Raw genomic sequence first — 23,299 nt, forward strand, 5'->3', positions numbered from 1 at the left:
AATTGCAGTAAATTAGCTGTTAAACTGCTCATTTTGCTTCTACTCCCCATTGTGAAATGAAGAGAATTGCATGAAACCTTTTATAAAATTGCAAAATCATCTCTCCGGCCCATGGCAGACTGTGTAGAACTGCAGCAGACCCCATGGCAGACTGTGTAGAACTGCAGCAGACCCCATGGCAGACTGTGTATAACTGCAGCAGACCCCATGGCAGACTGTGTAGAACTGTAGCAGACCCCATGGCAGACTGTGTAGAACTGTAGCAGACCCCATGGCAGACTGTGTATAACTGCAGCAGACCCCATGGCAGACTGTGTAGAACTGTAGCAGACCCCATGGCAGACTGTGTAGAACTGCAGCAGACCCCATGGCAGACTGTGTAGAACTGCAGCAGACCCCATGGCAGACTGTGTAGAACTGCAGCAGACCCCATGGCAGACTGTGTAGAACTGCAGCAGACCCCATGGCAGACTGTGTAGAACTGCAGCAGACCCCATGGTAGACTGTGTAGAACTGCAGCAGACCCCATGGCAGACTGTGTAGAACTGCAGCAGACCCCATGGTAGACTGTGTAGAACTGCAGCAGACCCCATGGCAGACTGTGTAGAACTGCAGCAGACTTGCTTTAAAACTGCGACATTGCAGCCTCTGCTCCTGCCATGTCACATGTCACATGTCACACACATAGAAGTTGTCCGCTCTGTCTCTTTTTCTTTCTCAATACTGTTTGAGATCACACTTTTAACAAGCAACTTTAATAAGGCATTTCTAAAGTCATTAGCAAACCAGCTTATAAATGGTTTATAAAGACTTCATTAATTTATGTTTTGGTTAAAGTAGGAACATATTGCTCTTGGGTAAGTAATCACTTTCAGAATGCAGCCTACTGAACTTTGCATGTTGATGGAGAGTTTTAATTGCAGGGGCCATACTATATACTGTACTACCTCTTACGGACAGCTGTTCCTGTATTCAAGTAACCAATGCACTCAGTATTTTATGACGGCTGGTGAAAGGAGAGAAAGCGTTGTCAGACCACAAGCACTCAAGTCCCAACCACATCTGGTATTACACTCAAAAGGAACGTTTCTAATCCAATAACAAATTATACAAATAACATCACAATCACAGGATTTGTGTCCGCACATGGTATTGAAATTCATCCCACCTGGCCCAAAACACCAATCTTTCTGAATGTGGCCATAATCCAATCACACGGGACGCATTTCAACACCAGGCATAGACAGAGTGCATTGTACATTGGCGAGGCATTGAACAGGAGATGGGAGTTCTTCTTACCTATTCACCACAATAACAGGATGGACTCAGATCGACCCGTCAGATCCCTGGAAACAAGGGTCTGCAATGTAAAGTGTCTGTGCAGGCACTAATCCCTCAGCCACATTTCTCCAACCCATCTCCTCCTGTAGGCTTTACTATTCCCCTGGCTGCAGAGTGGAAATGGCACATGGGGCTGCTGGGTATGCCACAGCATGTTATTGTCTCCTCTCTTTCTCAGACGGCTGGGGTCCAGCTGTCTCCTGCTATGTGTTATCATGTGAAAACCAACGGCGGGTCCCTTAACACATGGTGCAGGGCAGAGCAGGGCAGGGCAGGGCAGGGCAGAGCAGGGCAGGGCAGAGCAGGGCAGGGCAGGGCAGGGCAGAGCGGGGCAGGGCAGGGCAGGGCAGAGCAGGGCAGGGCAGGGCAGAGCAGGGCAGGGCAGGGCAGGGCAGGGCAGGGCAGGGCAGGGCAGGGCAGAGAAGGGCAGGGCAGAGCAGGGCAGGGCAGGGCAGGGCAGGGCAGGCGGTGACTAGATGGGTGATTGGTATGCAGTCAGATGTTCAATCCCTGGTCCTCATCTTGACCCTTTCTCTACCATCCTCTCTCTTCTCTCCCGCTCTCTCTCAGCCCTCTGGATAGGGGAGACGGTGAGGCTGCATGCCCTGAGAATTGATATAAAAAATGATCTGTCTTGTCTCCTGCTATGTGTTATCATGTGAAAACCAACGGCGGGTCCCTTAACACATGGTGCAGGGCAGAGCAGGGCAGGGCAGGGCAGGGCAGAGCAGGGCAGGGCAGGGCAGGGCAGGGCAGAGCAGGGCAGGGCAGGGCAGGGCAGAGCAGGGCAGGGCAGGGCAGAGCAGGGCAGGGCAGGGCAGGGCAGGGCAGGCGGTGACTAGATGGGTGATTGGTATGCAGTCAGATGTTCAATCCCTGGTCCTCATCTTGACCCTTTCTCTACCATCCTCTCTCTTCTCTCCCGCTCTCTCTCAGCCCTCTGGATAGGGGAGAGGGTGAGGCTGCATGCCCTGAGAATTGATATAAAAAATGATCTGTCTTTTCAACTGATTTAGGGGACTGGCTAAACCATGGAGCAACTAGGGAGCATGTATTATGTTGGCTATCATAATGATGTGTGATATGAATAGTTATCTGGGAGAAATCTTGTTTTGCTGTAGGCTGTATGAGTGCCACGTGTGCATCTTGAACACATGGCAGGTGCACCCAACCTTGGACACCACCAGTGGCAACATGTCATTCAGGGCAGGTGGGGCAGCCTAGCTCAGTGCTTTCTGTAGTGGTGGGGCAGTCAGCGGAAAATATGGAGTGTAGGGGTTGGTAATGTTCTCTAGTTGCGCCGTGATTGGCTTAGTGTTCTGTTACTCATGGGGACACTACGTCACTGCCAAATCTAAGGGTAGAGCCTGAAAATTCAAGCTCCTTGGGTGCTGCCATAGAGTTACATTAGAAGTGCCCATCCAAGAAGGCTCAATGTCATTGGCCATAGATAAATATGATGTCAAATCACGTTACATCTACAGTAGCTTGATTGGACTGATCATGTCAACATCATACTTTCAAAATCTTAGCTAGCAGTCATCATCATTAATCAAGTTGACAATCTAATGGAAATCCTTTTTAATCTTTGTCATATGAAGAGAAATTATAGATAAAATGTATAAGTGCTCATTGGCCATTGGACATAAACATTACACAACAAGTTGGAAATCGCAAATTCAACAATGAGTGGTTTGGAAGGAATCAGTTGCTAACTGCAAGCATTGCAGAGCAATCACTAGCCTGCTATTCAGTGGAGTGGGTGTGTGGTCCCAATTCTGGGTTTAAGGGTCTCTTTTCCACATGCATAATAATGAACATTCAACATTGGCCATGCTGTCAATCCAGCATGATTTCTGCCGTGCTCAAAACAACTGTTAACTCAGAACTGGGAAATCTTCAAAATGTGACAAAATGTGCCCACGAAGGACTGCTGCGCCACCTTCCTGTTCAAGTGAGCACAGCACAACATGGTGAGTACTAAAATGTATTGTATGCTGCTGCATAAGTGATGTAATATGCCAGGGAGATATGTATTCCTTAGCTAATAAAGTAATACTAAGTGTATGTTGTGTAGTAAGCTGTTAGTAGCCCATGTGCCTCACCCTAATAATTTGGTCTATTTTCTCCTCTTAATTTCACCTACTGTTCTGACTTGGTGTGTGACATGTAGCCTATATCCTGTTTTAGAGAAATGTAATCATATAATATTGTAAGAGCTTTCATTGTCTGCTTATATGCCCCCTTTATTTATACTACGGTTCTGACTTGGTGTACAGGGAGAACACTAAGAATGGCCCTTTTCTGAATTCTGTTGTTGTACATTTCAAAAGTGCTGAACAAATAGATATATTGACATCCTAGCTTGCTCATTAATGTCTTAATCAAAATTACGGATTGCCTCTTATCCCCTTGTTGTCCCCTTATGCCATAGTTTGTACATCTCAATTGTCAGTAGAAACCACATTTGTTTAAGCAAGTCAGCCATATCAGCTAAGTTTTTTTAAAGGCAGTAAATGAATCTGAATGAACTGTTTCGCTGCTAGACAAGGCTCCGCTGATAGCCAGGTGTAGCAGTGGTAAGGTGTTGGGACTGCTGTTGGGACAGCTTTATGTAGGCCATGGCAGTTTGTGGGCACCGTTTGTCACCGCTATAGCACAATTAATGTATTGTTTAGTGTTGTGTTGTGTAGTGGCTTTGCTGGCATGCATCCCTATTATATTTATTTAGTTTGCCCCACCAACATTTACATGCTGTAAAGGCAGTCATTGTTGTTCTCCCCCTTAGACGAGGAGGAGCATGGATAGGACCAAGATGCGGATTGAGGGAAATAAGCCATCTTTTAATGAACACAGCAAACAAGACACTACAAACTACAAAACAACAAACGTGACTAACCTTCAACTGTCCTGTAAGGACACAGGAACAAACACCCACAAAACACCAGTGAAACCCTGGCTGCCTTTGTATGACTCTCAATTAGAGACAAACAATACACACCTGTCTCTAATTGAGAATCATACCAGGCCGAACACAAAACCCCACATAGAAATACAAACATAGACAAACCCACCCAACTCACGCCCTGACCAACTAAAATGAATACAAAACAAAGGAAAACAGGTCAGGAACGTGACAGAACCCCCCCCTTAAGGTGCGAACTCCGGGCGCACCAGCACAAAGTCTAGGGGAGGGTCTGGGTGGGCGTCTGTCCACGGTGGCGGCTCTGGCGGTGGACGAGGTCCCCACCCCACCATAATCAATCCCCGCTTCTTTATCCCCCTCCCAATGACCACCCTCCCACTAACCCCACCTAAATGAAGGGGCAGCACCGGGATAAGGGGCAGCACCGGGATAAGGGGCAGCACCGGGACAAGGGGCAGCACCGGGACAAGGGGCAGCACCGGGACAAGGGGCAGCACCGGGACAAGGGGCAGCACCGGGACAAGGGGCAGCACCGGGACAAGGGGCAGCACCGGGACAAGGGGCAGCACCGGGACAAGGGGCAGCACCGGGACAAGGGGCGGCAGGTCCTGGCTGAGGGACTCCGGCAGGTCCGGGCTGAGTGGCAGCTCCGGACTGTAGGGCAGCTCCGGACTGTAGGGCAGCTCCGGACTGTAGGGCAGCTCCGGACTGTAGGGCAGCTCCTGACTGTAGGGCAGCTCCTGACTGGCGGGCAGCTCCTGACTGGCGGGCGTCTCTGGCAGCTCCTGACTGGCGGGCGTCTCTGGCAGCTCCTGACTGGCGGGCGTCTCTGGCAGCTCCTGACTGGCGGGCGTCTCTGGCAGCTCCTGACTGGCGGGCGTCTCTGGCAGCTCCTGACTGGCGGGCGTCTCTGGCAGCTCCTGACTGGCGGGCGTCTCTGGCAGCTCCTGACTGGCGGGCGTCTCTGGCAGCTCCTGACTGGCGGGCGTCTCTGGCAGCTCCTGACTGGCGGGCGTCTCTGGCGGCTCCTGACTGGCGGGCGTCTCTGGCGGCTCCTGACTGACGGACGGCTCTAGCGGCTCCTGACTGACGGACGGCTCTACTGGCTCGGGACAGACGGGCGGCTCTAATGGCTCGTGGCAGACAGATGGCTCAGACGGCGCTGGGCAGACAGATGGCTCAGACGGCGCTGGGCAGACAGATGGCTCAGACGGCGCTGGGCAGACAGATGGCTCAGACGGCGCTGGGCAGACAGATGGCTCAGACGGCGCTGGGCAGACAGATGGCTCAGACGGCGCTGGGCAGACAGATGGCTCAGACGGCGCTGGGCAGACAGATGGCTCAGACGGAGCTGGGCAGACAGATGGCTCAGACGGAGCTGGGCAGACAGATGGCTCAGACGGAGCTGGGCAGACGGGCCGTTCAGGCACCGCTGGGCAGACGGCAGACTCTGGCCGGCTGAGACGCACTATAGGCCTGGTGCGTGGTACCGGAACTGGAGGTACCGGGCTGAGGGCACGCACCTCAGGGCGAGTGCGGGGAACAGGAACAGGGCACACTGGACTCTCGTGGCGCACTCTAGGCCTGGTGCGTGGTACCGGAACTGGAGGTACCGGGCTGAGGGCACGCACCTCAGGGCGAGTGCGGGGAGAAGGAACAGTGCGTCCAGGGCTCTGGAGACGCACAGGAGGCTTGGTGCGTGGTGCCGGAACTGGAGGCACCGGGCTGGAGACACGCACCATAGGGAGAGTACGTGGAAGAGGAACAGGGCTCTGGAGATGCACTGGAAGCCTGGTGTAGGCACTGGTGGTACTGAGCTGGGGTGGGAAGGTGGCGCCGGATATACCGGACCGTGAAGGAGGACACGTGCTCTTGAGCACCGAGCCTCCCCAACCTTACCAGGTTGAATGGACCCCGTAGCCCTGCCAGTGCGGCGAGGTGGAATAGCCCGCACTGGGCTATGCAGGCGAACCGGGGACACCACCTGTAAGGCTGGTGCCATGTACACCGGCCCGAGGAGACGTACTGGAGACCAGATACGTTGGGCCGGCTTCATGGCACTCGGCTCGATGCCCAACCTAGCCCTCCCAGTGCGGAAAGGTGGAATAGCCCGCACTGGGCTAAGCACGCGTACTGGGGACACCGTGCGCTTTACCGCATAACACGGTGTCTGACCAGTACGACGCCCTCTTACTCCACGGCAAGCCCGGGGAGTTGGCTCAGGTATCCAACCCGGCTTCGCCACACTCCCCTTTAGCCCCCCCCCAAGAAACTTTTGGGTGAGCCTCTCGGGCTTCCGTGCTAGCCGCGTACCCTCATACCTGCGCTCCTGGGCTGTGGCTGCCTTCTTCTCCTCCCGAGAGCGGCGATTCTCTCCCACCTTAGCCCAGGGTCCTTCTCCATTGAAAATTTGCTCCCAACTCCATTCCTCTTCTCTCCATTGTTTTAGTTCTTGTTCTCTCTCCTCAATCCGCTTGGTCCTGTTGTGGTGGGTGTTTCTGTAAAGGCAGTCATTGTTGTTCTCCCCCTTAGACGAGGAGGAGCATGGATAGGACCAAGATGCGGATTGAGGGAAATAAGCCATCTTTTAATGAACACAGCAAACAAGACACTACAAACTACAAAACAACAAACGTGACTAACCTTCAACTGTCCTGTAAGGACACAGGAACAAACACCCACAAAACACCAGTGAAACCCTGGCTGCCTTTGTATGACTCTCAATTAGAGACAAACAATACACACCTGTCTCTAATTGAGAATCATACCAGGCCGAACACAAAACCCCACATAGAAATACAAACATAGACAAACCCACCCAACTCACGCCCTGACCAACTAAAATGAATACAAAACAAAGGAAAACAGGTCAGGAACGTGACACATGCTAAAATCGCCGCTGGCCCCCTCTTCTGTTTTAAACGCCAGTTGACTCAGCTGCCCAAGCTGTGTCTTCCATATGAAACTGCAGAATTGTATTTTTATTATTTATTTAACCTTTATTTAACTAGGCAGGACAAATTCTTATTTACAATAATGGCCTACCCCGGCCAAACGCGGACGACGCTGGGCCAACTGTGCGCCGCCCTATGGGACTCCCAATCACGGCCGGATGTGATACAGCCTGGATTCGACCCAGTGACTGTAGTGACGCCTCTTGCACTTAAAGGCAGTTCTTTAGACGCCATTCGGGAGCCCAATACAGCGAGATTGATTCTAGTTTTTTGCCGGCTATATAGGCACGGCTGCGGCACACAGCAGTCTATTCACAAGCGTAGAGCTCAACAACAAAGATAGGGGGTGTGTGAAATTATTGGCAGCGTTTCAGGTGACTCCAGGAGACACCTAAAGCGGGACTTGCCAGTGTGTTTGAGGGAGTGTGCGTGTGTGTGTACGAGTGTGTGTGTGTGTGGAGCAGCCAACACACACTTACATTCGCTCACAACATGGCGATGAAGCGCCGAGAGACACGACGGCTCTCTCCCCACTAAATGCAACCATGTTCTGAGTGAAAGCAGGGTACTATGCCAAAGGGAAATACATTAACTAATAGCCAACTAAAAGTCTATTTCAGAGAGGATCTAATTGCGGATTCCATTATATGCATGTTGCTAGCGGTATAGCTGGCTGTAGAGACCCGCACGCTGCTTTACCCCTCTGCTGGAAATCAATGCTTTACATGGCGGTGGAGGCTATCTGGGTGTTCTATCTACTGTCGTTGGGCTTCTGTGGACCATCCGTTCAAGGTAAGTCGCTTAGCTTAATAGCACTGTTATTGACTTGCGCACTCCTTTCAAGTTAGTAATGTATTATATTATAGTTATCTTTCAGAACATGCAGGTGCGATAAGAAGAGATTGGTTAGTGAACACATTTGGCACCTTACTCGTTGCAGTGGTTGTATATAACTGTTCAGTCTAGGTATCAGTACTATGGTAGGTCTATCTAGCAAAGGCTATAACGTTCTTACTTTTTTTCAATGGACTATTCGTCTTCCAGCACACGCTGTCGGGCTTCTCTTTATACCTAATGCTGGACTGCCGGTTACAAAGTTAGTGCACATCTGCAACTATGTAACCATTATCTGCCCATAACGTATTTAATGTTACAGTGGAGGCAAGCGTTCTTTGAAGACATGTGCTGTGGAGTTGAGTTTGAGGAATGTGAGTTGCGTTTGAAGAGGTTTAAATAATGAGCGTTAAACATGTGGCCTGTGGGGTTTCTGCACAAATGTCATCTTTCACAATTCAAAAGCGTTGCCGGTGGGACGTTTTTCAGATGTCACGATTTATAAATCTAATGCAATAACCCATATCGCTACAACAGGAGTTTGCCTCTAGTAAGGTGTATACCTAAATAACACAGTTATTACAATTATTTATGAGCTGCTCTCATACCTTACACACGAAAACGTTTCTTATCAATTGTCACATAATTGTATTTATGTGTGTGCTCTTGCCTCGAAACAAAGGAAGGCTTATTATATTTTGTGATGTTTGAATCGTCATGTCGAACATGTGCCTTGTGTTTTGAGGGCTTGGGAGTGGATGCACTTGGTCGCTGCCTTTCAGGCATTGCGGTGGCCTTCAGATGAAGAAGGGAAGCGGTGATTTGAGAGCCAGGGAGCCACCGATAGGCGGCGAGGGAGCGAGGCAGGCAGGCGCTGAGCGAGAGAGACCAGCCACAGAATTTTCGACAAAGAAAAGTGCAGGAGCACGGGAGTAGAAACATGAAATAGGCCGATGGGATTTTGTTCTATCTGAAGTAGCTCACGTTAGAGGAAAGGCAAACATATTGGATCGTTGCTTTGAAAAACGTGGAGGAATAGGGCTATCAGGGCTGACAATGTTTTTCCTGTTAATCAAGATGCATGGAGGAACTTCCCTGTTCTACCTGTATATGTACAAGTGAGACTTCAAGTATGGCTCACAAACCTATAGGATTGGTAAAGAGGTTGTTGATCATGTCATTTGGACTAATACATTTTCAAGGCTAGAGAACACAAACGGTGTTCCATGATAATGCATTTTCTACCCATTCTATCCATCATGTTGTCACAATGAGGTTTAAGCTGGACATACAAACTACAGTACATTACCTTGAGGGGTTGTGTGTGTGCGTGCTCGTGTGTGTGTTTGGAACAGGCAACAGTGGCATGTGCTCATCACAAGGCCCACAGTAGTGTGTGTGAACATCTCCCCCAGCCCTTATACACCCTGGGGTGTGTTCCCACAGCCCACAGTAGAGCATTGTAGAGCCTTCACTGGACTGGTGGGAGCTTTCGTGTGTGTGTGTGTGTGTGTGTGTGTGTGTGTGTGTGTGTGTGTGTGTGTGTGTGTGTGTGTGTGTGTGTGTGTGTGTGTGTGTGTGTGTGCGTGTGCGTGTGTGTGTGAGAGAGAGAGTGGTATGTTTGGAGAGAGAAAGAGGAATGTTAAGGGTGGTGGGTTGGTTGGGAGGGTATTGTGGGAACTGGAGCTGGCGAATGGAGGTTGCTGGGTGGGAGTAGGGGGTGATAGTGGGGCAGGGATGAATTGACTGGAGAGAGTTTGGGTGCATGGGATGTCGCTGTATCAGATCCACAAACAAAGAGCTTGTTTTTTCCATTTGAAAGATCAAATGAAAATATGTCAACTCCGCTGAACTCATCAGGAACAAATGAATGCTGTGAGAGTGAGTGAGTGTCTGTGTGTTTAGACAAGCTCTCTGTCTCCCTCTAACCCAGTACTCCCGCTAGGAGTGTCACATGCACACCGACCAAATTACTGGGCTTTCACTGAACCCTCATCACTACGTCCTCTCTATGGTTCCCAGCGTTGTCTCCCATTCTCCTGGACTCTCTAATCCTGACTCCCTCTAGTTATCCTATCTCATCCATGGTCAACGATTTAATGCTCAGTGTTAATCAGCCCACTGACCCCTGCTTCAATTTGACTCCTCCTCACTCTTCCTACCTCTGTCTGAGGCTCGACTGACCTCTGTCCCTCCTAGTCCTTCATCATTGGCCCTGTTCAATGCCTCCCTCCCCTTCATTCCTTCCTTCCTCAATGTAATCACAGATATTAACTGGTTGTGATTGGTGAAAGTAGTAGGTTGGTAGGTAACCTTAGTTACCCTTCCAATCATATATAGATCTGTTTTTTCCCCAGGAGTTGAGTTAGGAAGGATATCTAAATTGGAACAGGGCCTATATCCACCCAATCCATCCCTATTACATGCCACTGACTCAGTCCTAGGCTGCAGCACCCCACCTCAGCCCCTGTCTGCAGCACACTACATCAGCCCCTGTCTGCAGCACACTACCTCAGCCACTGTCTGCAGCACACTACATCAGCCCCTGTCTGCAACACCCTACCTCAGCCCCTGTCTGCAGCACCCTACCTCAGCCCCTGTCTGCAGCACCCTACCTCAGCCCCTGTCTGCAGCACCCTACCTCAGCCCCTGTCTGCAGCACCCTACCTCAGCCCCTGTCTGCAGCACACTACATCAGCCCCTGTCTGCAGCACCCTACCTCAGCCCCTGTCTGCAGCACCCTACCTCAGCCTCTGTCTGCAGCACCCTACCTCAGCCCCTGTCTACAGCACCCTACATCAGCCCCTGTCTGCAGCACCCTACATCAGCCCCTGTCTGCAGCACACTACATCAGCCCCTGTCTGCACACACTACATCAGCCACTGTCTGCAGCAACCCACCTCAGCTCCTGTCTGCACACACTACATCAGCCCCTGTCTGCAGCAACCCACCTCAGCCCCTGTCTGCAGCACACTACATCAGCCCCTGTCTGCAGCACACTACATCAGCCCCTGTCTGCAGCACCCTACATCAGCCCCTGTCTGCAGCACCCTACATCAGCACCTGTCTGCAGCACCCTACATCAGCCCCTGTCTGCAGCAACCCACCTCAGCCCCTGTCTGCAGCACCCTACATCAGCCCCTGTCTGCAGCACCCTACATCAGCCTCTGTCTGCACACACTACATCAGCCCCTGTCTGCAGCACCCTACCTCAGCCCCTGTCTGCAGCACCCCACCTCAGCCCCTGGAGGATGCTTGTGAACAAGTCCTGCTTAATAAAGATAATTGCATTTCTTTGTGAGCTGTTCTGTAAATGGACTAATTATGTTAAGTTTGTTGCATCAATGACTATGCGCTTGGCTAAAGTCATTAGCATTATTTGAACTTTGTCTGGCAAAAATCCGCTTGTAATCCAAGCCGTCTTATTTTATGTATTGTGCCCGTATCTCAATCCCTTGGTCCTTGAGGTGTGATTGCTGTGTTTCTGACAGGGGTGGAAAGGGCATGTTTAGAAGCATGCTGAGTGTAGTATGTGTCTTTGTGTGTGTCTGACTATGCCTACATGTGTGCCTACTAGGATTATGAGGTATCCAGATTGTCATACCGTCATACCATTTCTCTACCATACCTGGGTATACGGTATTACCGAATGTCATATCTGGGGTGCACATTTTTTGACGCACAAAACAATTTAGGCAACAGCGATCTTAATCCAAGAGGGGATTGAATGTCTCTGCTCTAACCAAGAAGCTGGATCTTGACATCTAGCCACCTAGCTAGCAAGTCAGCAAACCAAATGGATAGCTGGAGCCCTGAGCCAGATATGATTTATTTGACACATCTTAGATTTCTTATAGTTATACTTAACTTATAGTTATAAGCAGTGGCATAGGACGCAACCCCCGCAACGGCATTGAAAATCATACCGTCTGTATTTCGAAATACCCCGGTATATGGTATAAACAGCATATCGCCCAAGCCTAGTGCCTACTCTATTTGTATGTGAGTGCATCTTGATCCCCCTGGAGATACACAGCTAAATTAGGATGCATATTATTTAAAGAGGCCCCAGGCTGAATTTGAGCTGCATATCTTTGTCCAGTGAAGATGTTGGTTTGTATGGCTGGCCGAGTGTTTCTGTTCATGTTTGGTAGTGTCAGAGGACCAATCGTAGTCTCAGAGGTGGTATAAAGGACTGTTCAGTAACAGAGGGAAGTAGCTTGAATGAGACAGGAAGACTTTCACTTTTACTGTATGTCTGGCCTCTGGTGTCTACTGGGCTCTTTATTGTGGTGGTCGTCTTCAGCTTCAGGGTTTCTGTGGTTGCACAAGTTGGTGGTTGCCTGTAAGTGGTTCAGAGAGCTTCCCTTTGACTTTAACCAGATTACTGTCAAATATTAGACGAGTAGTCAGGAAGCTTACGATGCAGAGGCATTGATGCCTTTGACCATTAATATGGTCAAATCCCGAAACTATCATTTAGAGAGAAATAAAATTATTATTCTTTCAGTGAAATACGGAACCGTTACGTATTTTATCTAACGGGTGGTATCCCTAAGTCTAAATATTGCTGTTACATTGCACAACCTTCAATGTTATGTCATAATTATGGAAAATATGGAAAATTAATTACGGTCTTTGTTAGGAAGAAATGGTCTTCACACAGTTCGCAACGAGCCAGGCGGCCGAAACTGCTGCATATACCCTGACTCTGCTTGCACTGAACACAAGAGAAGTGACACAATTTTCCTAGTTAATATTGCCTGCTAACATGAATTGATTTGAACTAAATATGCTTCTGTGTATTGATTTTAAGAAAAGCATTGATGTTTATGGTTAGGTACATTTGTGCAACGACTGTGCTTTTTTCGCAAATGTGCTTTGGTTAAATCATCACCCGTTTGGCGAAGTTGAAGTAGGCTGTGATTCGATGATACATTAACAGGCACCGCATTGATTATATGCAACGCAGGACAAGCTAGTTAACCTAGTAATATCATCAACCACGTGTAGTTAACTAGTGATTATGTGACGATTGATTGTTTTTTATAAGATACGTTTAATGCTAGCTAGCAACTTACCTTGGCTCCTTGCAGCCACAAGGTCCTTTTGACGCTGCACTCGCGTAACAGGTGGTCAGCCTGCCACGCAGTTTCCTCGTGGATTGCTATGTAATCGGCCATAGTCGGCGTCCAAAAAGGCCGATTACCGATTGTTATGAAAACCCTAATTAATCGTCCGACCTCTACTTCATACTATCATGTGTGTGTAGTAACACTGTAATTGCCCCCTAGTAACAATATTGTATATAATGGAGTGGAATGTTTTTTGTTGTTATTACCGTATTAACTTTTCTGTGGTATACTTTTGATCTGCACCAGAAAGTTGTATTTGTACGTGTAACGTACGTCATGATGTTGAGATCCATCCACCTGTGAATGTAAGACGTCCATCTTCCTGCACTGTTAGAGATGTCTGGTCTCTGAAGCCTCTTTCCCTGCTCTGATGGCTGCCAGCTGGGATACGTGCAGAGCTCATTCTGTTCAATTAGACTGCACCTAAATCTCTGTAGGCTGACGTCTAGGATTCCTCTAAGTTTCTCAAAACAACCTTTACACTTTAAGCCAACTCCGCACTAAAAAGGGTTATTGGTTATTGGTTGATGTATAGCTACTTATTTGCCTCATCTCTGCAATCGGTTTGGGATGATTATTTAATCAATCACAACACATAGGCCTACTCCTTTTACATGGTCACGGACGACTGCTACACTGCATGACCCTCTCAAGTCCATTTCCCAGTACTGGCTGTGGGGAGTTCCCACTGGCTGTGGGGAGTTTTGATGTTCGCTAGAAATACATATCAGTGCCAACTGGACTTCAGAGAGAGCGTTGTGAGTATTGATGCCCCCCCCCCGGGCTATAAACAGCCCAGGATCAATAGTGCTGGATCAATATGCTGTGTGATACGTTTATCACAGGGATGGGTCCAGTCAGATGATCCCCAGAGTATTACACTACAGCTAGGGCTGAATGTTAAAACACTCAGGTGCTGCTGCTGTGTGCCCACTGCCTACTGTCGGCTAGTTTTAACAGGACGATACTGCTATCTGGAAGGAAAGTAGTTGATTTGATGGATTCATTTTTGTATTGTATAATGCCACACGGTAACTTCACCAATATATTTGTTTTAGATTGTTCTTATTTATTATGTCTGGCTCATTATGGTTTGTCAGCTGTGTTATCTAAGGGATAATCATGTTGCCGTTAAAAGACGTGGTAAACGAGTCACAAGCTACAGGCTACATGTTTTTGTTCTGTTGCTAGTGTGTGTGTGCGTGTGTGTGTGTGTGTGTGTGTGTGTGTGTGTGTGTGTGTGTGTGTGTGTGTGTGTGTGTGTGTGTGTGTGTGTGTGTGTGTGTGTGTGTGTGTGTGTGTGTGTGTGTGTGTGTGTGTGTGTGTGTGTGTGTGTGTGTGTGTGTGTGTGTGTGTGAGAGCAGGGTCTCTTCCTCACGGCGCTGGTTGGGTAAACAGTCATGCGATCACATTCCTTCCATTCCGCACTGCTGTCTGCTCAGTCACATGACCAAGGAGGAGTAGCATGGGGCTTGTGGTGGGGAGGGGGACTGAGGAGGGGAGGGGCCGCTGCATGAGGGGAGAGAACCCTGATTGAGTAGGCAAGGTGCAGAGTAGGGCCCAGACCCAAATCAATCCCTAGCCCCTACCTCTAAACACTATTTGCACATCTGAAAAGATAAGAAGGGTATAAACAATATGGTATAGATCGAGCCCTGAATGCTGATTGGCTGACAGCTGTGGTATATCAGACCGTATACCATGGGTATGACAAAACATGTTTTTTACTTCTCTAATTACGTTGGTAACCAGTTTATAATAGCGATAAGGCACCTCGGGGGTTTGTGGTATATGGCCAATATACCACGGTTAAAGGCTGTATCCAGGCACTCCACGTTGCGTTGTGCTTAAGAACAGCAGCCCTTAGCCCTGGTATATTGACCATATACCATACCCCCTCGTACCTTATTGCTTAATTAACCCTCTTTTGTGCTAGGTGAGGTTCTCCACCATATTGCTTAATCCAATCAATGACTGTATATATGAATGGACAAAGCCATTGATCATGTGACACCATTCATTCCTACGTGAAGAGTCAATAGCGAATTGAAGCCAAATGAAGTCGCTGAAGACGTCGTCTCATGGAGACATAACATGCGTAATTTGAGCTGCTCCAGGAAGCGACATTGCAGGCTAGCTCAGTGCTGCCCCCTCTTATTGAGTGACTCAAGTCGAAGGCCGGCCTGGGGTACGGTATGCTGCCATTAGCAATTCAATTATCCTTATAGCTTCTTTTGGGTGCGATTTGAAAAATAATAGTTTTAAGGACATACATCTTGTGAATTAGAAGCAATTATTGGTAACATGATTGTAGTGTCATTTTTATTTATTATCATGAAGATTGACCACAAGATCGCCACTTTTCCATTCACTATAATGAGGGATCCCGTTTTCTGCAAAAAATGCCTGCAGTACCGTGTTTGGCCTTGAACTTCGGTGGCTTCAATAAGAGGGGGCAGTCGTTCTCCGCTGCATCCAATTTAAGAGACTGAAGGGGTTCAGTAGAAGCAGGAGCTAGGGGTTTATATTGGACTGGGCATAAGAGGTTGTACAGAGTACACATGGGCATACATACACAAACAAAACGGTGTAGCCTGTGACACAAATCCAACCATGATGTATGTATGTACAGTTGCGGTCAAATATATTGTCCCCCTTGCACCATTCACTATTTCTTCTAAAATAAGTTGAAATTGAAAAAACGTTTGGTCTTCACACGTATTTGTTTGGTTTACAACTGCACAGAACACCCCTCAAAAAATCTCAATTTAAAATGATTTATCTCACTTAAAAATCCAAAAATGGACTACGTTATTAAAAATTCAAATTAATTTGGTTGGAGGCAAGTGAGTCTCGTTTACTATGTCGTTTTTCTCACCTGTGGTAAGTTGCAGGTGCCTACAGGGTAAAAATAGCAATTTAACCCGTTTTAAAAAGACAAAACAGAACATTCTAACCAGTATATGACCAATGTATCATCTTGATTCATAACAAACCACCACTCGGTTTCTATCAGTGCTGTTGATCTCTGCCTCGTGATACTATCAAGTGTCTCCCTCCGAAACCACTTGGTTGAATTGATCAAATCAAATCTCACAGACACAATAATAAAACGTCAGGGGGGGAGTTCTGGGTTTTTAATAGTCCGTGTCCCTCTCTCTCCAACCCTGCAGCTACAGTATATGACCTTGTGGTTGCCCTGGATGGGCTTTTCCCTCCTGCAGCCTCCCGTCCGTCCCATGTTAGTTTTGTTGCTGGTGTTGTTGACCCATTGATGTAGCCGTGGCCGCACCGAGGCCCCTAGCCATATGCTGCTCTGAGGCCATTTGTAAAGCCTATAGGAGCACAGGGCTGTGATTGGAGCAGCCCAGGATTTGCATGGATGAGTACTGTACACAGAGCGAGCACACCAGCAGTCATGAAGCACTGAAGGGGAACAAACGCTAGCTCAGGCCATGTTTCTCTTCTCTGTTGTTTCTCCCCCCCCTCTTCTTTCTCTCCCTCTCTCTCTCTCTCTCTGTCTCTCTCCCCATATATGTATCTGTCTGCCTCCTATTGTTAATATGTTGCAGACTGTCCTTTCGAGTAGAAATGTAAACAGGAGAGGGAAAGAGTCTATCTCCCTGGGCCTCTCCTACCTCTCCTGAACTGCATTATGATTGGTCACTTTACTGTACGCCTGGCCTATATGATAAACAGTATGAATATGATAAAGAGTATAAATCCAGTTTGTGCCAACTTGAGAGCGGTGTGAAAACTCATGTGGGTGACTGTGAGAAACGTGCTGTAGCTGAACCGCTGGCGGGCGCAGCTGGAGCGGCCAGCACCTGATACTGCAGCTGGAACGGCCAGCACCTGACACTGCAGCTGGAACGGCCAGCACCTGACACTGCAGCTGGAACGTCCAGCACCTGACACTGCAGCTGGAACGGCCAGCACCTGACACTGCAGCTGGAACGGCCAGCACCTGACTCTGCAGCTGGAACGGCCAGCACCTGACACTGCAGCTGGAACGGCCAGCACCTGACACTGCAGCTGGAACGGCCAGCACCTGACTCTGCAGCTGGAACGGCCAACACCTGACACTGCAGCTGGAACGGCCAGCACCTGACACTGCAGCTGGAACGGCCAGCACCTGACACTGCAGCTGGAACGGCCAGCACCTGACACTGCAGCTGGAACGGCCAGCACCTGACACTACAGCTGGAACGGCCAGCACCTGACACTGCAGCTGGAACGGCCAGCACCTAACACTGCAGCTGGAACGGCCAGCACCTGACACTACAGCTGGAACGGCCAGCACCTGACACTGCAGCTGGAACGGCCAGCACCTGACACTGCAGCTGGAACGGACAGCACCTGACTCTGCAGCTGGAACGGCCAGCACCTGACACTGCAGCTGGAACGGCCAGCACCTGACTCTGCAGCTGGAACGGCCAACACCTGACACTGCAGCTGCTGTTGGGGATGTGTGCCTTTCTCCACTCAGTGTGTGACTCAAACTCTACTCAGCCTGTCCTGGATGGAATTACAGCATGTGGATATTAGTCTTGAGAATCAACCTGAAACTCACCACCAAGGCAATGTATTGTTTAGTGTTTCCCAACTTCTCCATTGTTGTAGTTTGGTCCAGAGCAAGACAAGGTGCATAGATGGAGCAGAATGAATATGACCCACACTGTGTGAAATTTAAGGCAATATGCAGTATATTCCATGTCGTATGCCAAAACTGGACTGGCCATAGGGCAGTTTTGGCAAGTGCCAGACGTGTTGGTCCATCGTCAGTCCTGTGGGCCTGTCTAAATGCGTAGAATGCTCATAATTTTGCTAATAATGCAGGCCTAGAAGAAACATGAGGACGAAAACAAGAGCCAGAGTGTGTGCTAACAGGGGAAGGCCCCTTGCCTCCCCTTCAGAGAGAGATATTGATGTGCTTTACCTCTTTGCCCTCCACTAGACAGTGATTCCGCTTTTCTTCAGGAAGAATCTGATAACATTATACCCTACTTCAGCAGGCTGTAGGTGACGCAGATAAAAGCTATTAGGTTAAATGTTTAGACAATTGTGAGGTATGTTTGGCTGTATAAAATTGGCGGAATGTCAATGTTATGGTACAGGGAGCTCCCTAGCGCGTGGTGAAACTGGAGAGTCCCTCCCTGCCCACCTTGGTTAATGGCTGCCTGGGACTTTCCTCCTTGTTGCTGCAATGTTTGACAACTGATTTTAATGACCCTTCCTACTATGCATACCTGTTATGATAAATGTCTTTATTGTACAGTTATTCATTTAGATACAATATCGTGTATTTGTGTAATAATTATGAGGATATGGACATTACATTTAAATAAAGGTTAAATATATATATGTATATTTTTTAAATATGGACATTAGCAGCTACCTTTTCCAAAGCCACATATAGTTGATATAGATGTTTTCAACTACTGTAGTTACACCACTGGACCACAAATTGTAAAAAAAAAAATATATATGTATATATATATATATTTAAAAAAGGATAATAAGGTAATATTCCTGTGAGTGAGTGGGTAGGCGGAAGCCCTTTGTCTTCATGCACATAAAGTTGGTTGATTTTTATGCTGACACACACACAAACAGGGGCAAAAGCATGTTCCAACGTCCTGCTGATCGTCAGACTGTATTTGCACACTGCTATCAATCAGCCCATCTGTCTCTGTCCACCCTTTCCGTAGGGCTGGCGCAGTGCACATAATGTTCCCTGCTCCTGTGGGTACACACACACATTCACACACGTACACACACACACACACGTATCCACACATGTACACCTACACGCACGCACACAGTCAAACACAAACATACACGCGCAAACAGTCATACACGTGCAAACGCACATACCAGGGTTTCCGTTAGCGGTGATAGCATTGCTGAGCTTATAATGAGAATATCCGGTAAATTAAAATGCTACCGGTCAAATGTCTGGCGCCACATTTTCAAAATGGAAACCCTAAAATAGACACACAAAAGTACAGGCGCTCTTCCATGCATCATACATTCGCAGTTCAGCAAGAAAACAGCCGTTGTGTGACAGATCCCAGTACACTATCTATCGTTCCTGAATAGATATGGACAACTGTGTTTAAACTATTTCTATTGAAATATGATGCATTTAGTCAAACCAGAGCCACAGTTTGTGCAGTAATAATGTTTCTGATAACAGTAGAGATTCATATCCAGACAGTTCATTGATTGAATGACCAGTGTCTGTATGTCTGTATGGAAGCGACCCTATCATTTGCTTTGCCAAGAAATAAAGCCACAAAATAAAACCACAAAAGAGATCATAGAAAGACCATTATTTGGAGTTTTATATGATTTAGTGAAAGTAAAGTTCATCTATTTTATAAAGGCCTAGCTGATTGAGTCTTTTTTGACAACTGGTGTATGCCCTATACATTATCCACCTGTTTACTCTTTCTCTCCTCTTTCTCGCGTACACATATTTGCAGATGTTATTGCAGGTGCAGTGAAATGCTTACGTTTCTAGCACCAACAGTGCAGTAATACCTAACAATACAGAACAATACACACAAATCCAAAGAATAAAAATAAAGACGTTAAGAAACATCAGAACGAGCAATGTCAGAGTCCGGAATATATATATAAATACAGTGGGGCAAAAAAGTATTTAATCAGCCACCAATTGTGCAAGTGAAGTGTACCTATGATGACAATTATAGGCCTCTCTCATCTTTTTAAGTGCTCATTACAGGCTCAAAATCTCCAGAAACAAAGAACTTTCTTCTAAAACTCGTCAGTCTATTCTTGATGTGCTGCACCATGAGCTGGACCGTCTCTTTGGCAGAGGGTAGCTTGGGGTGGGGAATGAAGTGGGCGGCTTTGGAAAAACCAGTCCACTACTGTCAGGATGGCGGTGTTGCCATCAGACAGGACAAGACCCGTGACAAAGTCCAAGGGTATGTGAGACCAGGGACGGTGAGGGACAGGCAGTGGTTGAAGGAGACCAGCCCGAGCTTCCCGATGAGTGTTGTTCTGCGCACAGACCATGCAGGCGGGACGGGGACGTCGGGGACCATGGTCGGTCACAAAAAGCGTTGCCGCACAAAGGCCAGGGTCCAACTGGAGCCCGGGTGGCAGGCAAGCCTGTGGGCCCACTCCAGGACTGAGGAGCGGACAACATCAGGAACAAAAATCTGGTTATCTGGGCCCCCTGGGGTTCGGCTGGGAACGCTGCGCCTCACGGACCTGCTTCCCTATTCCCTATTCCCTGGCTGAGTGCCAGGCACGAGGTGAGAAGGATGGTCTCGGGGTCCGAGGGTGTAGCCGCGGGGCTATGGCGGCATGACAGCGCATCCGGCTTGATATTCTTGGATCCCGGTTGGTAGTAGAGGGAGAAGTTAAACCGGGTGAAAAGCAGAGCCCACTTAGCTTGACTGGAATTGAAACGCTTGGCAGTGCGGAGATATTCCAGGCTCTTGTGATCCGTCCACACAATGAACGGATGTTCCGCCCCCTCCAACCAGTGTTTCCACTCCTCCAAAGCCATCTTCATGGCGAGAAGCTCACAATTTCCCAAATCGTAATTCCTCTCCGTGGCCTTGAGGCAGTGGGAGAAGAAGGGGCAGGGTTGTAACTTGAGGTCCAGGGCAGAACGCTGGGACAGGACAGCCTCCACTCCGACATCCGAAGCATCGGCTTCCACCCCGAACTGACGGGACGGGTCAGGATGAACCAATATGGGAGCTGTGCTTGAGGTCCCGGAATGCCTGGTCAGCAGCTGGGGACCACGTGAACTGAACCTTGGGAGAGTTGAGTGCAGACAGGGAGAAGCAAGGGTGCTGTGGCCCCAGATAAAGCGGGAATAAAAGTTGGGAAATCCCAGGAAACGTTGCAGCTGCACTCTGTACGTAGGCTGGGGCCAATGCACCACCACTTTCACCTTCCCGGGAACCATCTGCACATTCCCTGCAGCGAGGATGTAACCAAGGAAGGGGATGGTGGAGCGAAGGAATTCGCATTTCTCCGCTTTCACAAAAAGCTTGTTCGCCAAGAGGCGCTGAAGGACCTGTCGGACTTGGAGCACATGTTCTTGGGCTGAATGGGAGAAAACAAGGATGTCTTCGAGGTAGCTGAAGACGAACAGGTTCAGCATGTCGCGGAGAATGCATGCCCAGATATTCGTAGTGACCGCTGGCCGTGTTGACGGCAGTCTTCTACTCGCCCCTCTCCCGTATCTTCACCAGGTGGTAGGCGTTCCGCAGGTCCAACTTGGAGAAAACGGTGGCCCCCTGGAGCGGCTCAAAGGCCGAGGCGATGAGTGGTAGCGGGTAGCGGTTCTTCACCGTGATGTCAATGAGGCCCCGGTAGTCGATGCATGGCTTCCTTGATGTAGGTCTCCATAGCCTTGGTCTCCGGATCCGACAGAGAGTACAGTTGTCCCAGGGCGGTGTGGTGCCTGGGAGAAAGTCGATCCCGCAGTCATAGGGTTGGTGCGGAGGAAGTGAAGTGCCCCGGGCCTTACTGAAACCCCCCCGGAGTTCCTGGTATTCCGCAGAAATGGCGGAGAGGTCCGGGCCAACTTCTGAGTCCACTGGAAGATGTCCTGGGGCAGGCTGCGCTGACTTCAGGCAATGAGCGTGGCTGAACGGTCTCCAGCCCATGATGGCACCAGCAGTCCAGTCAATAAGGGGATTGTGTTGCTGGAGCCAAGAGAATCCCAATACACGGGAACCTGAGGAGACTTAATTAGCATGAATTGGATAGCCTTGCTGTGGTTCCCTGACACTCGTAGGTTGTTGGGAGTGGTATTGTGGGGGACCCGGCCTGTAGAGTGCCCATCCAGCGCTCTAACGTCCATGGGAATGGAGAGGGGCTGAGTGGGGATGCGCAGCTCGGACGCCAGAGTAGCGTCCATAAAACTTTAATCAGCCCCAGAGTCGATCAGTACCCGAAGAGATTTCAACTGGTTTCCCCACAGCAGAATCCATGGAAAGGGGTGCGAGTAAGGGGAGAGGAATATTTTTCCGTATGGCCCACCAGAGTACTCGCCCCTACTGGTGAGCCTGATCTTTTAGTGAACAGGAGGACACAAAATGACCAATAGTCCCACAATACCGGCCACTCTTCATGTGAAGCCGGTGTGACGTTTGGCTGGGGACAGCCTAGCTCTGCCTAAGTGTAGGAAGAGGTGATTCGGCAGACTTCGTAGACTCTGGGGGGAACTCGGGTAGCCTCGGGTCCTCTCGGCAACAGATACGTCGGGGACTTCCGGGATGCCTCAGAAACTAGGGGGAATCCTTGGGCGGGCGAGTGGAATCGGACCCCCTCTCCTTCCTGCATTCCCGTAGCCGCCCATCGGTCCAGATGGTCAAGGCAATGAGCGAGTCAAGAGTACGGTAGTACCCGGGCTGCTAGTTCATCCTTAACCTCCTTCGATACTCCGTGCAGGAATGTGTCAAGCAGCGATTCCGGATTTCAGGCACTCACAGCTGCCAACGTGCGGAAATCCACTGCATAGTCTGCCATACTGCGGGAGTCTTGCCGAAGCTGGAGTAACTTCCGGGCAGTCTCTCTCCCGGACAATGGAGAATCAAAAACCTTCTTCAGCTTCGCCACAAACTCCTCCAGACTGAAGCATACGGCCGACTGTTGTTCCCACACGGCCGTAGCCTAGGCGAGAGCCCTTCTGGACATCAGTGTGATGAGGTACGCTATCTTCGAGCGGTCTGAGGGGAGGGAGGGGGGCTGCAGCTCGATGATGAGAGAACACTGCACAAGAAACGCCCGACAGGTTCCCGACTCTCCAGCGAAGCGTTCAGGGGGAGGTAAGCGGGGCTCTCGGGAAACCGGGGTGGCTGCACTGCTAACAGCCGGGTTACTGAGGGCCTTGGAGGTTACCGTCGGGGTACCGACCAGGCTGCCTGACAAACAACCCGCAGAATTGCTCCAGCAAAGTGTTCAAAGTGCGGTAATGGCATTCGGCCAAGGTCTGGAACCCCTCCATAAGACCACGAAGGAACTCCCCGTGCCTTCCATTGGTGGCTCCTTGGGAGGAGACGGCATTGCGGAGCTGGGTCGAGTCTGCTGGGTCCATTCGTACTGTCAAGGCT

General features: G+C 49.3%; 1 protein-coding gene across 2 annotated transcripts in view; it reads left to right on the forward strand.

Moving 5' to 3' along the window:
* The first annotated feature begins 7,539 nt into the window (after positions 1–7,539).
* The window catches only part of LOC129854307 (immunoglobulin superfamily DCC subclass member 4-like), a 59,412-nt gene continuing 43,652 nt past the window's right edge, over positions 7,540–23,299 (forward strand). The window contains exon 1 of one of the 2 annotated variants that reach the window (XM_055921202.1): positions 7,540–8,013. In XM_055921202.1, the coding sequence (XP_055777177.1) occupies positions 7,869–8,013 (145 nt within the window). In that variant the 5' untranslated portion in view covers positions 7,540–7,868. The remainder of the gene's footprint in view (positions 8,014–23,299) is intronic. The other variant, XM_055921203.1, reaches the window with a different exon arrangement.

This window comes from Salvelinus fontinalis, chromosome 4 (genome assembly GCF_029448725.1).
Source record: "Salvelinus fontinalis isolate EN_2023a chromosome 4, ASM2944872v1, whole genome shotgun sequence".
Taxonomy (NCBI): domain Eukaryota; kingdom Metazoa; phylum Chordata; class Actinopteri; order Salmoniformes; family Salmonidae; genus Salvelinus; species Salvelinus fontinalis.